General features: G+C 41.4%; 1 protein-coding gene across 4 annotated transcripts in view; it reads right to left on the bottom strand.

Moving 5' to 3' along the window:
* The window catches only part of anks1b (ankyrin repeat and sterile alpha motif domain containing 1B), a 1,280,504-nt gene that overhangs the window by 844,986 nt on the left and 417,029 nt on the right, over positions 1–18,489 (bottom strand). For all 4 annotated transcript variants that reach the window (XM_028816795.2, XM_051924626.1, XM_051924632.1 and 1 more), the window contains exon 3: positions 6,319–6,475. In XM_028816795.2, coding sequence (XP_028672628.2) covers positions 6,319–6,475 — 157 coding nt within the window. The remainder of the gene's footprint in view (positions 1–6,318; positions 6,476–18,489) is intronic.

Consider the following 18,489-nt stretch of genomic DNA (forward strand, 5'->3'; position numbering starts at 1 on the left):
ACCTTCAAAAACTGAACTTAAGACTTTGTTACCCTGAAAAGATAGGAGGTGGTTTAAAATACTTCAGTTTCTTGTTAAATCAAAGTCGAGTCAGAAAAATGATATAATGAGACAATATTTAAAGTGAAGCAGGTCCTGTACCTCACTACAACGGCAGGTAAGTATTTGGTCTACATTCGAAATGTCACTGAACATCACCAATTGTTGGTAATGACAGAAAGGATTAGATGTAGGTTATAACCTGCAAATATGCATATTTTTCACTGACTTAATGAGATTACTGCATGTGAAAGGGTGATTAGCTAAATGGAGGCACATATAATCAAGCGGACATATGTGAACCTGGAAATCTCCTGTGGTATTAATACACCATTGATAAAAGCAAGAAGGAAGCATAATAATGTCTAAGTATTGTTATCTGATTCATAAGTGTTCTGGGTGGTTTAAGCTGTTTATAAGATACTAGCTGTGTAAGCCCGTGCCCATGCTGTAAAAAGCCTGGGGTCCTAGAAACTATTGAAATTGTCAGAAAAAGAAATTGAAATGTAGAGATGTCAGGTAATTGAAAGGAACTACTCTGGGCATCTCTCTCCTAGGAGGTTTCATGTTGCCAACATGCACATATCGTTTGTGCATTAACGGCTAAGCGACTGTCTGTCTTTGGAGGTTTCCTTTTGCTGCCATGCTCACCTCGCTTGTGTATTAGGAAGGGGGAAAAGTAAAAGGGATATCGTTTTGCCGATGTGCTTGCCTTGCTTCTGTATTAGTCGCTAAGCAAGTAACTTTTTATTCAGATGTTTCGCTTTGCCGATGTGCTGACCTTGCTTGTGTATCCTCGGAGATGGAGCCCTTACCCAGACTCCACCTCTCACTTCCGGGTCGGACAGACACACACACTTCCACGTGTAGACGTTTATATATAAGACTAGTGAAACACGTGAATCTCCAGTCGCATACATCTCTCCGTCTTTGTCGTACTTGCATTCTGTAACCCGCACTTGAAACTCAGCAGATGGCGCTGCTTTACTTCTTCTTCTTCCTATTATTCTGTTCTTTATCATATCATCAGCCTCCGTGATTTGCTAGACGCTTAGCAGATGTCACTGATCTTACTTTTTGTTCCAACTTGTCACTTTGCCGTAATAAACTCATGAGTGCAAGCTAGCTTGCCAAAGTTGCTGTTACCTCAATTTTTTTTTGCATTTCCAGAATTTATTAGGTCATACGCTTTAGATCAGAAACAAGATCAAAGTTGTAGCACCAGTGGTTTGCAGGTAATCATGTTACAAAAGGACAGACCTTAGCACTTTATATACTGTAAACAGATTGTAATTTTTTGCAGTGCTAAACTACAAACGCTCAGGCTTCCTTTCATTCCTCACTTAGTTGCCATATGACTGGCATATTAAATATCACTAGAAAGCAGAGGATGACTTCATGGTAAAGAATGTATACATTGTACAACTTAGTGAAGGTGAAGCCAAATCCAAATATGTATTGTGATGGACAGCTGGCAGCTCACCCCGGCCGACACATCCAGAACACTAGATGGTGTCTTCCTTGCAGCCTAGAGGTACCCTGGATTCCCGTAGGGCATCATGGAAGATGGAATTTGACACATCCAGGACACTAGATGGTGTCTTCCCTGCAGCCTAGAGGTACCCTAGATTCCCATAGGGCATCATGGAAGATGGAGTTTGGCTTCAAAACTCTGCTGGGTGCTGTGGGGGCCACCGTGTGACGCTGCAGGGAGACGAAGGGATTTTTGTTTCCCATATAGCCCGGAAGTACTCCCAAGTCACAGGGACGGAGGAACAGAAGTACTTCCGGGCTGAAGAAAAATGTAATTCTCCATCTGACCCAGAGGTGCTGACAAGTCACATGAACAGAAGAGGAGAAGCGCTTCCAGGTCAAGGATTATATAAAGGACTATGGGAGACCCAGCAAGCCGAGCCAGAGTTGGGAGGGAGTGTGACGGAGCTGCTGGGAGGAGAGGAGGATTATTGTGTTTAATAGTGTGCATTTATTATTTGTGATTACTTGTTTATGGTGGTGGAGGTGCTTTGGGGCACTTTGAAGAAGAAAATAAAAATACTTCTGGGTGCTTTTAAACCAGTGTCTGCATCTGTCTGTTGGGTTTCACTGGGCAACAGTGCCCTCAAGCATCTGCTTACTGACAGTAAAATATTAAAACAAAGTGTAATTTTATTTTATAATTTGCGTGCACTCATACTCAGCAAATTGCTCACAGGTTATTTTCTTGTCAGACCTCATTATTCTTACATTGTAGAGCAGTGCAATCATAAAAAACAGGCACTGAAAGTAAGTGAAACATACTGGTACTTGTAACAGGCAGCTGGCAGGAATAAAGAAAGATTTAGACTTTAGTCAGGTGGTAAGAACAGAAGTCCAACAGATAATGCCAATCACACTGTTTTTTGACACAGGAACTGCTAAGAAATGGAGTTCATATTCTTATTGTGTTTGATGACCTGTAGGGAAGGTTTGTGATAATGTTATTAACCTAAGACTTACGAGTTACAGAGTTACAGTACAAAAACTCTCACTCTTACTCCCTTTTAAATTTCAGCTTCAAACCACCTAAAATGATAACAAGCAGATTTAGTTTTGAGATACAAATGATTTCTTTAAAAATCTTTCAAATAATTATTTCACAAAATTACACCACTGTCCCTGTTGTAGTATTAGTTAAACAGTTCCATAGTATTGAATGTGCTAGTGGAGGAAAAGTAGCCATTGAATACATGACAGTCCTGCTGTTATGTGTAAATTTGTATTTTGAAGTTTTACAGCCAGCTCCCTATTTTTGGGGCCTGCTTCAGCTGAAGCCAGCAGGTAGTAATTGAGACCTGGCTAAGTTAAGGTGGGTGCAGCAACATGCTGTATCAGTGCATGTTCCCAACCTCGTCATCCTCCTCCTAAGTTAACGTGAGCCTCTTTTGGGCACATCAGTGGAGGTCCTGGCCTGCTTTACGGGTGTTTTGGAAAAGAAAATCCGAGCACATTTCTCCAGTTTTGATGTCACTACACTGGTTACCTTTGTCATTCAGGATTGACTTTAAAATTCTGCTTATGGTTTATTAAGCCTTAAATAATCTCGCCCCATCTTATATATCGGAATGTCTGACACCCTATATTCCAAATCGTAACCTTAGATCCTCAAATGAGTGTCTCCTTGGAATTCCAAGAGCAAAACTTAAAAGAAGTGGTGAGGCGGCCTTCTGCTGTTATGCACCTAAAATCTGGAATAGCCTGCCAGTAGGAATTCGCCAGGCTAATACAGTGGAGCACTTTAAAAAACTACTGAAAACACATTATTTTAACATAGCCTTCTCATAACTTCATTTTAGTTTAATCCTGATACTCTGTATATTCAATTCATTATAATAACTATTCATGGTGGCTCTAAAATCCGTATTAACCCCTACTTTCTCTTTTGTTTCTTTTTTCAGTTTCTTTGTGGTGGCGGCCTGCACCACCACCATCTACTCAAAGCACCGTGATGTTCCAACATTGATGGATTAAAAGCCAGAAGTTTGTATGACCATCATCATCAAGTCCTTCCATGAGAACCCTAAATACAAAGAGGACTGTTCATTTATGTGAGGTAGAATGCCCAGAGGGGACTGGGCGGTCTCGTGGTCTGGAACCCCTGCAGATTTTATTTTTTTCTCCAGCCGTCTGGAGTTTTTTTTTGTTTTTTCTGTCCTCCCTGGCCATCGGACCTTACTCTTATTCTATGTTAATTAATGTTGTCTTATTTTAATTTCTTACTTTGTCTTTTATTTTTCTTTTCTTCATTATGTAAAGCACTTTGAGCTACATTTTTTGTTTGAAAATGTGCTATATAAATAAATGTTGTTGTTGTTGTTGGAGGACTCATACACCAATTTCGCCGTGTTTGAGAGTTCATCTCACAATATCTGCTGGGCAAAAAATATTTCTTCAGTTCTGGAACTGAACTTATTGAAGGAATTTAACAAAACCTTTTACTACAAATCTTTCCTTTAATACTCACATGAATTCACCATCAAAATTCTTAGTATCATTAAACTAAGTCAGCTTTACAGTGCACCAGTCACAAGAAAACTAACTATACTATACTTGAGCTACTACACTAGCTCAGACATTGACATTGATCATAGTTAATTACAATAATGGCTTCTCAGACTATATAATGCACTAGTGAGACCACATCTGGAGTATTGTGTGCAGTTCTGGCCACCACGTTATACAAAAAGGACATAGCAGCTCTTGAAGCTGAGCAGTGGAGAGCAACCAAGAGCATCCCAGAACTTAAGGACATGTCATACTGTGACAGACTCAGAGAATTAAACCTGTTTAGTCTCAAGAAGAGGAGACTGCATGGGGACATAACCCAGGTCTTCAAAATCCTCAAAGGCATTGATAAAGTAGATCCAGCAGAATTGCCTTAGCTTAAGCGTTAATCACATACTCAAGGACATCAGTGGAAATTAAGAAGAAGTGCATTTGAAACTCAAGGCAGGAAGCACTTCTTTACAGAGAGAGTTGAGGAGAATGTGGAACAAACAATGAAGACATGAACCTGAAATAGAAACCTTGACAACCTTTAAAAATGAAATATTGGGACAGCTTAGCTATTAGCTAAACGAACAAGCTTGATGGTCTGAATGGCCTCCTCTCATTTGTCAGATTTCTTAATATTCTTATGTTCTAAATACACAGTATGCCCGTTCTTAATTTTCTATTGAGGCTGCCAAAAACTAATTTTAAAATTCTCACATTGCACTTACAAAGCCATGATTAGTTTAAATACTCTAACTTGTTGAAAGTCTAGTGAATACACGTACTGTAAACATGCTGTGCAATCACAAGGAGCAGGCCATCTTGCTGTATTTTTCTATGAAGAAGCAAGCGGTGTATCAGGAGTGCCAGCAACAGTGCTTACCTCTAATTTCAACTGCAGGTCTTTTTTTTGGATCTGTTCTTTGTTTTCACCTATATTTAGTGTTTTTTGTTTATTTTTTTTATCATTTAATATAGATGGAATGCCCATTGGTTGCTGGGTGGTCTTTTTTCTTGGAAACCCTCAGATATTGTAATTTTCTCCAGCATCGCGCCACTGTTTTTTTTTTTTCTGTCCATAACATTGGACTTACGTATCTTTAGAGACCTAAAAATGAATCTACATATAAAAAGTCTACTTTTTTTCCTAATACTTGCATATCTACATTATGTAGCTTTGTACTGATTTATTCGCATCTATTATTTTTGATATGTCACTCGTTCATTCTTATTTTTTTCTATTCCTAGTTTGTTTTTCTGTTCTTGTAACATTTTCTTTGAGATCTTGTAAAGCATTTTCAGCTACATTCTTTGTATGAAAATGTGAAGTAGAAATAAATGCTGTTGTTATTTGTGTTATTTGTGGACTCTTGTTTAGTTGTGAATTGTGTCTGCTAGCCCTGTTGACAAAACAATGTGTCTACTTTTATTTAACATTGCCTCTGAGATTCTACCCTGCATGTTTTTGTAAGGGAAATTTTCTTATAAGATTTTCTGAGCCTATTGTATCCAAGATGGCAATGGTGAGATCATTTGTTCAGTTGTTTTTCATAACCATTTAAATATTTCAGTGTTCATCCTATCCACAAAAGGCACATGGTGTGATGGGGTGACTTGTATTATACAAATGTATTATGCAGTGGTGCTATTAAATCATCTCAGTCCGTATAAAGTAGCTCTCCCTGTATTAGGTCAGCATTTGTCACAGTGAACCCAGGGTGTTCATGTGGCAGGTGCTCCATCAAATCTGTTGTAATAAAGAATGTCCATTGGAACCATTGCAGTGGTGATCTCAGCTGTTATTTAAAGGAAAATTCCCCAACAGTCTCCCACAGCCCACTAACAACAGTATATTATTACATTACATACTGTACCAGTAGTAGAATAGTATTTGTTTAATAAAGCAGACTTTTATGGTCTCACCCTACAGTCTTAAATAACCTTCTAAAAACAATTGTTCTTTAGGTTTTACTTTCTTTTTGTAACCCATTTTTGCTGTACCTGGAATTGTTAAAAAGCATTATGAGCCTCCTTACCTGTATGAATGTATGCTAAATATTTTAAATAAATGTTCCTGTTGTTATAGTGATAATTGTCATCTGTAAAAGAGTACAGTGAAATTCGTACTTATTATAATATTAATATAAATATGAAGGAACAAAATTGATTTAATTAGTATTAAAGTTTAATAAATAATGGTTTTATATCTTATAACAAATATCTGCCCTCTTGTTGCATGTTACTTCATACCTGTTCATTTACTCTGCACAGTGATGGTCCATGGTGAATTAATATCTTCACAATTTCAACATCCCCCTTCCATGCTGCTAGGTGAAGTGGAAAGCATCCTTTATTGTCTGCTATATTTGTAGATGCTTCATACTGGAGTAATTTGAGGACAACGTCCCTAAACAAAAACAAAAAAAAAAAGACAAAATTTACTTATTAATCCTGTACATACATTTTGGTAGTATCTTACCATGGGCTGGTGCATTGGTTAGCACTTCTGCCTCATGGCTCCAGGATGCTCAGTTCACATGGAGTTTGCATGTTCTTCCTATGACTATGCTATGTGGGTTATCCTCAGAATACTTTGGTTTACCTCCCATATTCACAAAGACTTGCATGTGAGGTTTCTTGGTTACACCAAACCTGCCTTTGGAGAGTGGTGTGTGTTTGTGTGTGTGGAGGACCTACAATGCCCCACCTCTCACTCGGTGCTTCTGGTATAGGCTCTGTCTCCCTGTGACTCTGAATTGGGTTAAGCATGTCCGAGAACATTATGTTATCTTGTAATATTTTATCATCACTACCGCACCATAAGCAAAATGAAATAAAAGCAGGAGGAGCACTTCCATTTACAAACTTCTGGCTCTTTCACCAACAAGTGTGTTTCTCTCCACCTCTTTAAAAATATATGGATCACTTCATTCAGAATAATTTAACTAGCAGTACATGAAATGGCCAAAGGCATTGTTAACAACATTCTAGCATCTAATGCAGAACCACAACCTTTCAAGTTTTTCACTTTAAAAACAAACTCACTAGAAGATGTAACAAAACATTAAAAATTAGTTCTCATATGCGTCTGTCCTGGGTATGATGTTAAACTGCATCCAGCCCTGCAAGCGGTCCTCCAACTTGCAGGGAAATCATGGGGGTTGGTGGCAGGATTAGTACTCTGGCCACCATAACAAAAACTTCACAAAGCTCTGAGATGACAGAAAAGATCCCTTTTTGCTCTCCGTGGGAGTAGCTCTGCTGCAGCTGCCCACAGGAAGGCTGCTCACATCATGAAGGGAATGGGGGAAAGCCCTCGGGAGCCCCATCCCCGGAGCAGTCGAAACCGTTGGAGAGCCAATAGGGTCAGGTCTGTTGGGGACCGGAACTGGTGTGGTGCTGAGGCCTCGCCTACTGCATAGCAGCACTCGGGTCCCAATTTGAGGTGGCCCATACGGGTGGGCGCATGGAACGCCTTGTCTCTCTGGCAAGATGATCATCTTCCTCTGCTGTCGGAGGAGCTGCGTAAACTCCGCATTTCAGTGGCGGCACTCTCTGAGGTGCGCGGACCAGGGACTGGCCAGATCTCTGAAGGTGGATACACCTTTTATTGGTCTGGTCGGTCTGATGGCTGTCATACTCAGGGAGTAGCTGTTGCTGTAACGGATTGGTTTCTTCCGATGGTGTCCGATGTCACTCCTTTCAACGAGCGTATTATGGGACTCAGATTACAGCACTCCCTGGGTGCCTTGTCTGTTGTCTCAGTGTATACTCCGACCGCGGTGAGTGATGTCTCGGCGAGGGAGACATTTTATTCGCAGCTTCACTCTGTGGTTGATGGGTGCCCACGGCGTGACACTCCTCTGGTCATGGGTGACTTCAATGCAGCCACTGGCACTGACAGGGCTGGCTATGAGGATTGTCTCGGTCCCCATGGGTCTGGTGACCGTGGTGAAAGTGGCTCCATGTTCCTTGACTTTGCAAAAGGTCAGGGGCTGCGAATCGCTGGATCCTGGTTCCAGCGCCCTGAACCACATCGTTGGACTTGGTACTCCAATACTGGTGGTGCGGTGAAGGAGATCGATCACATCCTCATGGGCAGACACTGGAGGCTCTTGCAAAACTGCAGGATCTACAGAAGTGCCCAGTTTATGAATTCTGACCATAGACTTGTTGTTGCTACTCTTAGGATCCAGCTTAGGTCCAGTAGGTTACCACCTGCTAGGAAATGACCAGGTTGTTTCTAATGCGTTTGCACGCAGTTTGTGTGAGGAACTTTCAGATTTGGGTACGACTGCCAATCCTAATGTGATGTGGGAGACCTTCCGTGACAAGACCCTGAAGGTTGCTGAGGGTTGTGTTGGTGTTACCGGTGTTCCCAGAAGGAGGTGTTTCATCTCACAGGGCATCCTGGATATCATCGAGAGGAGTTGCATTGCACGGCTCAATGGCAACTCTGGTCTGTACTGGGAACTTAGAAGGACGGCTCTGAGGGCTCTGGGGGAAGATAGAGAGGCGTTTGTTAGAGGAATCTGTGAGCAAGTGACACACCATCTGTGGTCTAGCGACCCACGTCCTGCTTAGAGAAGAATCGAAGCATCTGAACATCTGAATCTGTTCCTCAGAGAGTCGCAGTCAGGGCAGTTGATGGAACGGTCCTTACAGATGACACTGCAGTTGTGACCCGCTGGGCTGGCTACTTTGAGCAGTTGTTCAAAGCTCATCCTCCGGCTAGGACGTTGGATATCTCTGGGTCCACAGTCCTTGAGGCTGATCCTCCAATTAGCTGTGAACCACCCAATCTCACTGAGATTGCACAGGTGGTGAACCAGCTGAGGGGGGGGAAAGGCTATAGGAATCTGTGGTATCCGGGGTGAACTTCTCCAGGCTGGTGGTAAGGCTGTCTTCCTGGCATTGCAAGCAATCTTTGCTTCCATTTGGGAGACTGGCATCATCCCAACTGACTGGAAAACGGGACTTGTCATCCCTATCTGGAACGGGAAGGGTGATTGCCTGGATTGCAACAACTACAGGGGGATAACACTGCTCTTGATGCCGGGTAAGGTCCTTGCTAGGGTCATCCTCAATAAGATCCGTGATCATTTGCTCACCTACCAGCGACCGGAACAGTTTGGTTTTACGCCTAAGAAGTCTACCATCGACCGCATCCTGGCACTGAGGGTTCTCATAGAGCACAAACGTGAATATCGGCAGAGTTTCTTTGCAGCCTTTGTCAATTTTCGCAAAGCGCTCGACTCAGTTGATCAAGCTGCCCTGTGGGACATCCTGAGGGTTCGCAGGATCCCCTCGAGGTTGCTGGATATCATGGCCGGCCTGTACACTGGTACTGTGAGTGCTGTGCAGAGTGGAGGCAGGACCTTTGCGTTTTTCCCAGTTGATTCTGGGGTTCGTCAGGGGTGTGTTCTTACTCCTACTCTGTTCAATGCTTGTATGGACTGGGTGTTGGGCAAGGTTGTGGGGTCCAGAGCAGGTGGGACATCTGTTGATGAAGAAAGATTCACAGATCTTGACTTTGCTGAAGATGCTGTGATCTTCACTGAGTCAATGGAGGCTCTGATCGGGGCGCTCGAGATACTGAGTGACGAGTCTGAGTATCTGGGCTTGCGAGTGTCCTGGATAAAAACCAAGATCCAGGCCTTTAATGACCTCTTGGGCACAGCCATCAGCAGTGTGTCTGTTTGCGGAGAGAGTGTTGACCTTGTCGAGAGGTTTACTTACTTTGGCAATGACATTCATGTCTCTGGTGACTCTTCCTGTGAAGTCAGTAGACGAATTGGAAGAGCATGGGGGGGTCATGAGGTCGCTGGAAAGGGGTGTGTGGTGCTCCTGATATGTATGCAAAGGGACGAAGGTCCAAGTCTTTAGAATCCTGGTGCTTCCTGTCTTACTATATGGCTGTGAGACATGGACGCTATCCAGTGACCTCAGATGAAGGCTGGACTCCTTTGGTACTGTGTCTCTCCAGAAAATCCTTGGGTACCGTTGGTTTGACTTTGTGTCAAATGAGCAGTTACTCATGGACTCCCGAATGAGGCACATTACCTGCATTGTGAGAGAGCGTCAGTTACGGCACTACGGCCATGTGGCGTGTTTCCCCGAGGGTGATCCGGCTCATAAGATCCTCATTGTTGGGGACTCAAGTGGCTGGACGAGGCCAAGGGGTCGCCCACATAACACCTGGCTGTGGCAGATAGAGGGTCATTTCCAGAGGGTAGGACTGGACCGCGTGTCTGCCTGGGGGGTTGCCAACCAGGATCCTGAGCTGTTTCGACATGTAGTGGGTGCAGCAACACACTGTACCAGTGCATGCTCCCCAACTTGACTTGACTTGATATGCAGCAATGCATATCTTGTAGATATCAAATACTGTACTGTATATATCTTTAATAAGGAACTTCTTTACAAAGTGGTCACAGTTAACAAAATAACTTTCAGCAAAAGAAAGTTTTTTAAAGACAACAGAACAGTAAGACTCTGAACAATACATGGGGTTAATATGATTACTTCATATTTAGAGTTTTTTTCCACCTATTTTCTAAATCTTATTCCCTTAGGGGTCCTGGGATTCATGGAGTGCCATGTAATTAACAGCTCACTACCTCAAAAATAGTATGGGCAAAATTAAAGACATCCATTAATCTAAAATCCTTTAAGATGTTTGAGAAAAGCAGAACTATAGAAGACAACTGACACAGACAGGTAGAAGATAGAAACTCCACACAGGCATTGAGCAGGCTGGGATTTCACACCACTCAAACCGAGTTGCCATGCTAGCTTCTATGTCATGGTGAATGGACAATGTGAGACAATTTGTTACTAGCCAAAATATCATAAACAAGACAACATAGAAACAATCTGGCTGGAAACAGTACCACAAAAGTTGTGAAATTTCTTTTAATATGGCATGTTTAAATATATGAAAGGTTATAGATACACATGAGCCACAAGAAATATTGCTTATAAACAAAAGACATAGTCAGTAGGAAAAGGGGTATGACTAAGTAAGGTCTACAAATGCCATGACACCCAAAGCTTACAACAAGTCAGTGGGTGCAGATACATTATGTAGCATCACCATGTCCAAGGTCTCGAAGGAATGTTCTTAGCCTGAGGTGCCTTCTGTTTTAAATGAGATTAGATAAACTTCATTAATTCTATGGGGATATTAACAGCAGCAGAAACATAAAAACAAAGATACAAACTTACAGGAAAAATAATACTGTCAATAAATCAATACACAAATGTATATTGTGCAGAAATTGCAAAATGAACTTAAACAGTAGCAGCATTTAGTATGAGACATTGGGAACAAGCACTGAAACACCTGATAGTAATGGGCAGAACCTCCATCAGCACTTCTTAGCACACCATGATGGAATGATCCTGCAGCTAAAATTCCCCCAACAGAGTGCCTCCTGCAGGGGATGGAGGAGATTTTTCATGATGGCATCCAATTCTACCATCATCCTGTTTTCCATACAAGTGTGTCCAGGGTGAGCTCATTGATGGAGCTGGCTTTCCTGATAAGTTTGTTCAGGCATTGTGCATCTTTTGAGCTCATGCTACTTCCCAAGGAAACTGCAGCGTAGAACAATACACTGGCTACTATGGACTCGTAGAACATTTCCAGCAGCTTACTGCATACATCAAAGGACCCAAGTCTGTTTAGGAAGTACAGCCTGCACTGGCCCTTCTTGTATAATGATGATGATTCTGAGTGAGTGAGGTTATGTCCCTTTGGAAGAGCTTATGTCAAAGTTCAGCTCATCTGTACATCCTTCAACAAATCAAGTTTGGAGTCTTTTCACAAGCACACAGTACAAAATCAATGCATTTCCTACAGTGTGTCTGTTAGGGTGCTAAAAACATATCTGACAGAGCCTCCTGCTACTCCTGCTCACTACTCAAGAAGAAATGAATTAATCAATAAACAGTCAGGAAGGGAAACGGAAGTAACAGTGAACAGCTGTTCACAGAGGTGCGCTCTTCTGCTTTTCCCTGCTAGCTGGTCGGTTACCTCCTCCCATGACAGATGTGAACAAAAGACGCCCTTTCTCCCATAATTAAGCGCTGACAGACTGCAGGAGGAGCTCTTCTCTTAAGCAGTTAATTTCTAAATTCATCTGTGATCACAGGGCACACATTCATTGGTTATCTCCTTTGTGCTCATCACTCTGTAGTGGAATTTCAGAGAAACTCCAATTACAAGTAGTTAAATGTTATAATACTGAACACTAATGTAAAAAATGTGACAGGATTTTCCTGGAATTAAACAAAGATTTTATATTATAAAAATCTTTGAAAACAGTGGAACATCTTTGATTTGCTGTTCAGAATTTCATCAAGCACATAAAAACTTCATTCTCAGGTTTTAGAAGAAGCCCAGACTTTAGATTTTTAGACAAGACAGTTATAGTATACCTCCAAAAATGTTATTGCCTTTCTTAGTAAAATACACTCTATACAATAATAGTGTAACATACAGTAATATACAATTACACTCCACAGGCAGGAAACACCCACTGCCACACACGCATTCTCACACAGTGGCACATTTTGAATCAGCAATCAATCTAACAGGAATGTCTTAAAGAATGTCAGAGGGAAATCTGAATACCTGGAGGAGAACACACACACACACACAGGGAAAACTTGCAAATTTCAAATGCCAAAAGATCAGACACAGAATTCAAACCCAGGACAATGGATTCATATGGCTGGAATACTTCCCACTGCTCCATCATGTTTCTCTATAATGACGGTGTATCATTACACGATATGACCAGAGAATTCAGATTTCTCTTTTTCTTATTACGTGAAACTAATATAAAAACTAATATAAAAATAACATTACATTTTATTCAGCCTTTATGGTTGCAGTGCAAACTACATGGCTGCACAGTCTTCATCACTTAGATGTCATAGTTATAAAATGAAACAGCAGGCACACGGAAGACTGATCCTTGGCCACTGTAAATTTTGAAACTCCTCCTACAAAAATCAAAAACTGAATATAAATACTTCTCAGCTTTTACAAAATAAAGTACAGTATGACACTTGGACAGTTGTTCAGATAGATAGATAGATAGATAGATAGATAGATAGATAGATAGATAGATAGATAGATAGATAGATAGATAGATAGATAGATAGATACACACACATTGGTCTGAGCACACACTAGAATGACTACAAAGCTAGAAAATTAAAATGAAAGAAAAGTTCTAACTTGGCTGTCACAGTCCCAGTGAGGCATTATGCATTCTTTTTGCTGTTGATATAAAGAAGCCCCAATAGCGTTTCTTGGCACACTTCTGCTGAATGATCCGTTGACTGAAAGTCCTGTGTTAGTGTGTCAGAGAGAGGATGTGCAGCATTATTCATAATGGCACTCACTTCTGCTTTAATACTCTCATTCACTGGACCTCCAGGGGGTCCAGAGTGTGTCCTATAACTGAGTTTGCCCTTTCAGATAGCTTGTTGATTTGGTGGGCCTCTCTTGTAGTGATGTTACCAGCCCAGCACACCACAGCAAAAAAAAAAAAAAAAAAAATCACACTAGCCATCACAGAGTTGTAGAAGATGTGAATTGAATTGAATTCCTTTATTGTCATACAATGAGATTCAATGTGCAGCTCCTCCACAAAACAATAATCTTCCCATAAAATAACAAAAATAGCACAATCAAACAATAAAAATATACAATAAGAAAACATAAGTACAATGTACATATATAGTGCAAAGTGCTCCACCGGGAGTACTTAATGGAATGACTGAGTGTGTTTATAGCTCTTGGGATGAAACGGCCTCTGAGCCTTAAGGTTTCTGTAGCATTTACCAGATGAGAAAAGTTCAAACATACTATGGCATGGGTGAGTGGGATCCATGCAGATGCTGGTGGCTTTCCTGAGGCAGAGTGTACTATAGATGTCCTCAATCGCTGGAAGCTGCACCCTGACAATCTTCTGCGTTCTCAACACAACCTACTGTAGAGCTTTCCGATCAGCAGTTATACAGCTGAGATACCACACAGATACAATGGGTTAAAATACTCTCAGTAGTGCAGTGTTAGTAGGTTAGCAGCATATGTCAAGGGTGGGTAGCTTTTTTCAACATTCTTAAGAAACACAGCCATTGTTGTGCCTTCTTCAGCAGTGCCGTGGTGTTAGCTGTCCATGCAAGGTCCCTGGTGATGTATATCCATAGGAACCTAAAGCTTGATACACACTCCACACTGTCCCCATTGATGAAAACTGGAGCATGATCCTCATCGTGTGATCTTCTTAATAAGATAATAAGCTCCTGGTCTTCCCTGTATTGAGGGAAAGCTTGTTCACTGAGCACCATCTAACCAGATTTTTCACCTTTAGTCTGTAGGCAGATTCGTCATTATTGGAAATTAGCCCAATCACTGTTGTGCCATCTGCAGATTTTATGATGGAATTGGCAGTATATGCAGATATACAATCGTCAGTGAAGAGGGAATAGAGGATAGGGTTCAGTAAACAGCCTTGCAGTGCACCCTTGTTCAGGGTTATAGTGGAGGTGAAACGGGGGCCCACCCATACCACCTGATGGTGCTCCAACAGGAAACTGAGGATCCAATTACATAGTGGTATGTTGAGGCCCGACTGGTGCAGTTTATAGATGAGCAGGGGGGGGACAATAGCACTGCAAGCAGAGCTATAGTCTACAAATAGCATCCTCACGTATGTGTTCTGTCCATCCAGATGAGTCAGGGCTGTGTGCAGAGCTACACAGATGACATCCTCTGTAGATCTATTAACTCTGTAAGCAAATTGGAGTCCATGGAGGTGGGGATGTTGGCTTTAATGTAAGAGAGAAGCAGTCTTTCTAAGCACTTTATTATTATAGGTGTCAAAGCAATTGGACAATAGTCATTCATGTTACTGATGTTGGTTTCCTTTGGCACTGGCACAATAATGACTGACTTAAGGCATGCAAGGGACCATTTCTAACACCAAGGAGAGATTAAAGACATTTGTAAATACCTCAGCAAGCTGCTCAGCACGGTTTCTAAGCACCCATCCTGAAACTCTGCTCTGTCCAGGAGGTTTACGTGGACTGACCCTCTACAGCGTGCGGCATACATTATACATGCTCAGTCTGAAGGTGGGAGACTTGGCGTCCTCTGTGGCTATAATCTTTCCAGGTGGAATAGTGTTGCTAGATTCAAAGTGGGGAATGTGTTGAGATCATTGGCCAATGTGATATCACTGTGGAGAGAGAAAGGGCTGCCTTTGTAGTCAGTAATATCTGTAATGTTTTCCAAGTGACCCTGGTATCTACTGTAAAAGTGATCTTCCACACATTTCCTGTAGATGTCTGTGGCCTTTTTTAAACCTTTTTCAGGTTTGACCTGGCAACAATGTAGGTTATGGGATCCACAGATTTAAATGCCTGGTGATGTGCTTTTAAAAGTTGTTTCACCTCTTCGTTCATCCATGGTTTCATATTTGAAAAAATCTTCCTCACCATATCCACAGAGCTACAGATGTAGAAAAGAACAGTGGTTGTGTTTTCCTACAGGTCTATCTTTGTGCCCCGCACAGCCTGCTGAGCAAACAGTTACCACTGTGTGCATCAAAAACAGTCCTGGAGTGGCGATATGGCTTGCTCAGGCCACATTTTTATTGTCTTTGTGACAGCTTTGCTTCTGCGGATAAGACATCTGTATGCAGGCATCAAAAAAAATGAAAAATGCTCAGTGTCTAAGGGGTAGAGTAATTAGGGCTTTGTAGAAGTCATTTACATTTGTATATAATTTATCCAGGGTGTCTGATCCCCTGGTGGGGCACTGCACATGTTGGTAAAATTTCTGGAGCACAGTTGAAGATCTGTCTGGTTAAAGTCCCCAGCAATAATGCAGGTTGCATCTGGGTGAGCATCCTGTTGTTTACTGATAGAAAAGTGCAGCTGTGCCAGCACTAGCTTAGCATTAGATTGAGATGGAATGTACATTGCTATAATGATAACAACAGAAAATCCCCTCGGTAGATAAAATGGCCTGCACTTGAGCATTGAGAATTCCAAATCTGGGGAGCAGTAACTCCCTATAGCAGTGTGGCTTGTGCACCAGTCATTACTTACATAGACATAATCGTCGGCCATTGTTCTTACCAGAGTTCACTGTTCTTTTGGCTTGATACATTGACCACTCTGCTAGCTCCATACCTCCATTGAGCCACGTCTCTGTAAAAATCAGCACACTGCAGTGCCTTATAGATCATTGTGTATTGCGCCACAGCCTAAATACGTCCAGTTTGTTGGTAAGTGACCAGACATTTGATAGAATGATGCTTGGTAGCCATGATTTGTGTGGAGTACATAGCTAGGCCTGTACATCTGCACACTGTCCCTGCTTCTGCTTCCTTTTCTGACAACACTTCTTCAGGTGGGAATCCAAAAGGATTCTGGTATTCAGGATATCTCCGTCAGGATACTACTCAAGTTAAAAGAATTGCGAAAAATATGTTCACAGCTTTTTCCAGTATTAAACAATGAATGTATGAACAATTTGCACTAGTGTTCCATAGCAGAATTAAAGGAAGTGTTACATAACAAAATAAACATCAAGGAGAGTGCAAAGCTGCTGCGTCCGGACACAACACCATGATGATATTACTTCCCACATTAAAGGAACGCAGTCTCCTAAGGAAGAAGAGCCAGTTCTGCCCTTTCTTATATAGTTCTTCTGTGTTTCAAGACCAGTCCAACCAGTCATTAATGTGGACCCCCAAGTATTTGTAAGAGTGGAGCACCTCTTCATCCACTCCCTGAACAGTGACCAAACATAGAGGTGCAGTGACAATCAATGACCAGTTCCTTGGTTTTGCTGATGTTAAAATACAGACAGTTCTCTAACTGACTCCTATACTCTGTCTCCCCCTTAGCAATACACCCCATAAGTGCAGAGTCACCTGAGAATTTCTGCAAGTGACATGACCTGCTTTTATATTTATTGTCTGAGGTGTACAGGTTGAAGAGAAAAGGTGACAGCACTTTTCCTTGTGCTGTTCCAGTGTTGCGCACATCCAAATCAGAAACACAGTCCTTGAGTCTCATAAACTGTGGTCTGCCCGACAGATAGTCCATTATTCAGGACACCACAGGCTCATCCACCTGCATATATCTGAATTTATCCCTTAGTAATGATGGTTGGATGGTACTGAAGCACTGGAAAATCAAAAAACGTAATCCTCACAGTGCTGCCAGCTTTGTCCAGGTGAGAATAAGCCTTGTGGAGCAGAGAGTTTATTGCGTCCTCGACTCCAATCTTTGTCCGATAGGCAAACTGCAGTGGATACACGTGGTCTACCACAAGAAGACTCGTATAGTCCAGGACCAGTCTCTCAAAGGTCTTCATGATGTGAGGCGCAAGTACCACTGGTCTGTTGCTATTAGGTGAAGAGGCACCTACCTTTTGTGGAATTTTAATTATTGCCTTTGTGCCTAATGTACAGAGTTTGCATATTAATCCCATCTTCTGGGAAATGTCTTTTCCTGTTACGATTAAAAGAAATGCTTTTAGGACAATTGAAAAGTCTAAAATGGACTAATATGAGTGAGTATCCATGAAAATGCCTTGCAACAGTCTAGTATCTTGGGATCTCAGAATGAATAAGCTTTTAGAAAATGGACAATTAAAGTTAGACTGAAGATGAAAGAGACGGGGAGGAAAAAGAAATGCTGTGTTCAAAAATGGAACTGAAAAACTAAAACCATATCTAACACCACAAACCTGATTTAGATTTACAGGGTTAGGAGAATGAATGAAAAAATAAATAATTATTTACTGCAGTAATTAACTATTACTAATTAGTTACACATATATTTTATATATGGTTATGCCAAGCAGACTTTCTTTCCTTTCCGATGTTGTTAACTTCTCTGCTCTTTCATGTTTCAGAAACGTATCTCAAGAGAGACTTTTGTTTTAATTAAAAATGGAAAATCAAGGTGCAGTGTGTAGATGTGTACACAGGAAGCACAGGGTTATGGTGAGAGCAATAGGTGTAAATGTGGTGTCTCCCAGGGGCCACTGCTCTTTTTATTTTATAATAACAGTCGTGATAAAAATGTAACCAGCAAGCAGGTTAAGTTTGCAGATGATATTAAGCATGGGGGACTTGCAGATCCCTAGAGTCAGCAGGATATTTTTATTAAATGTAGACCTGAACAAGAATGTTGTGGTATGGGATATGAGATCTCTGTTTCACCTTCCAGCCAAGATACCAAAACTATAAAAAGACTTTATAAGAAAAGTTCATTAATTGTTGAAAATCCACATAATTCAACTTTCACTTTCTCTTTTTGTGGTTCAGACTTTGAGACAGACAAATAACTGAAAAACTTGCTGCAAACACTCAATAACATTTA

This window comes from Erpetoichthys calabaricus, chromosome 1 (genome assembly GCF_900747795.2).
Source record: "Erpetoichthys calabaricus chromosome 1, fErpCal1.3, whole genome shotgun sequence".
Taxonomy (NCBI): Eukaryota; Metazoa; Chordata; class Cladistia; order Polypteriformes; family Polypteridae; genus Erpetoichthys; species Erpetoichthys calabaricus.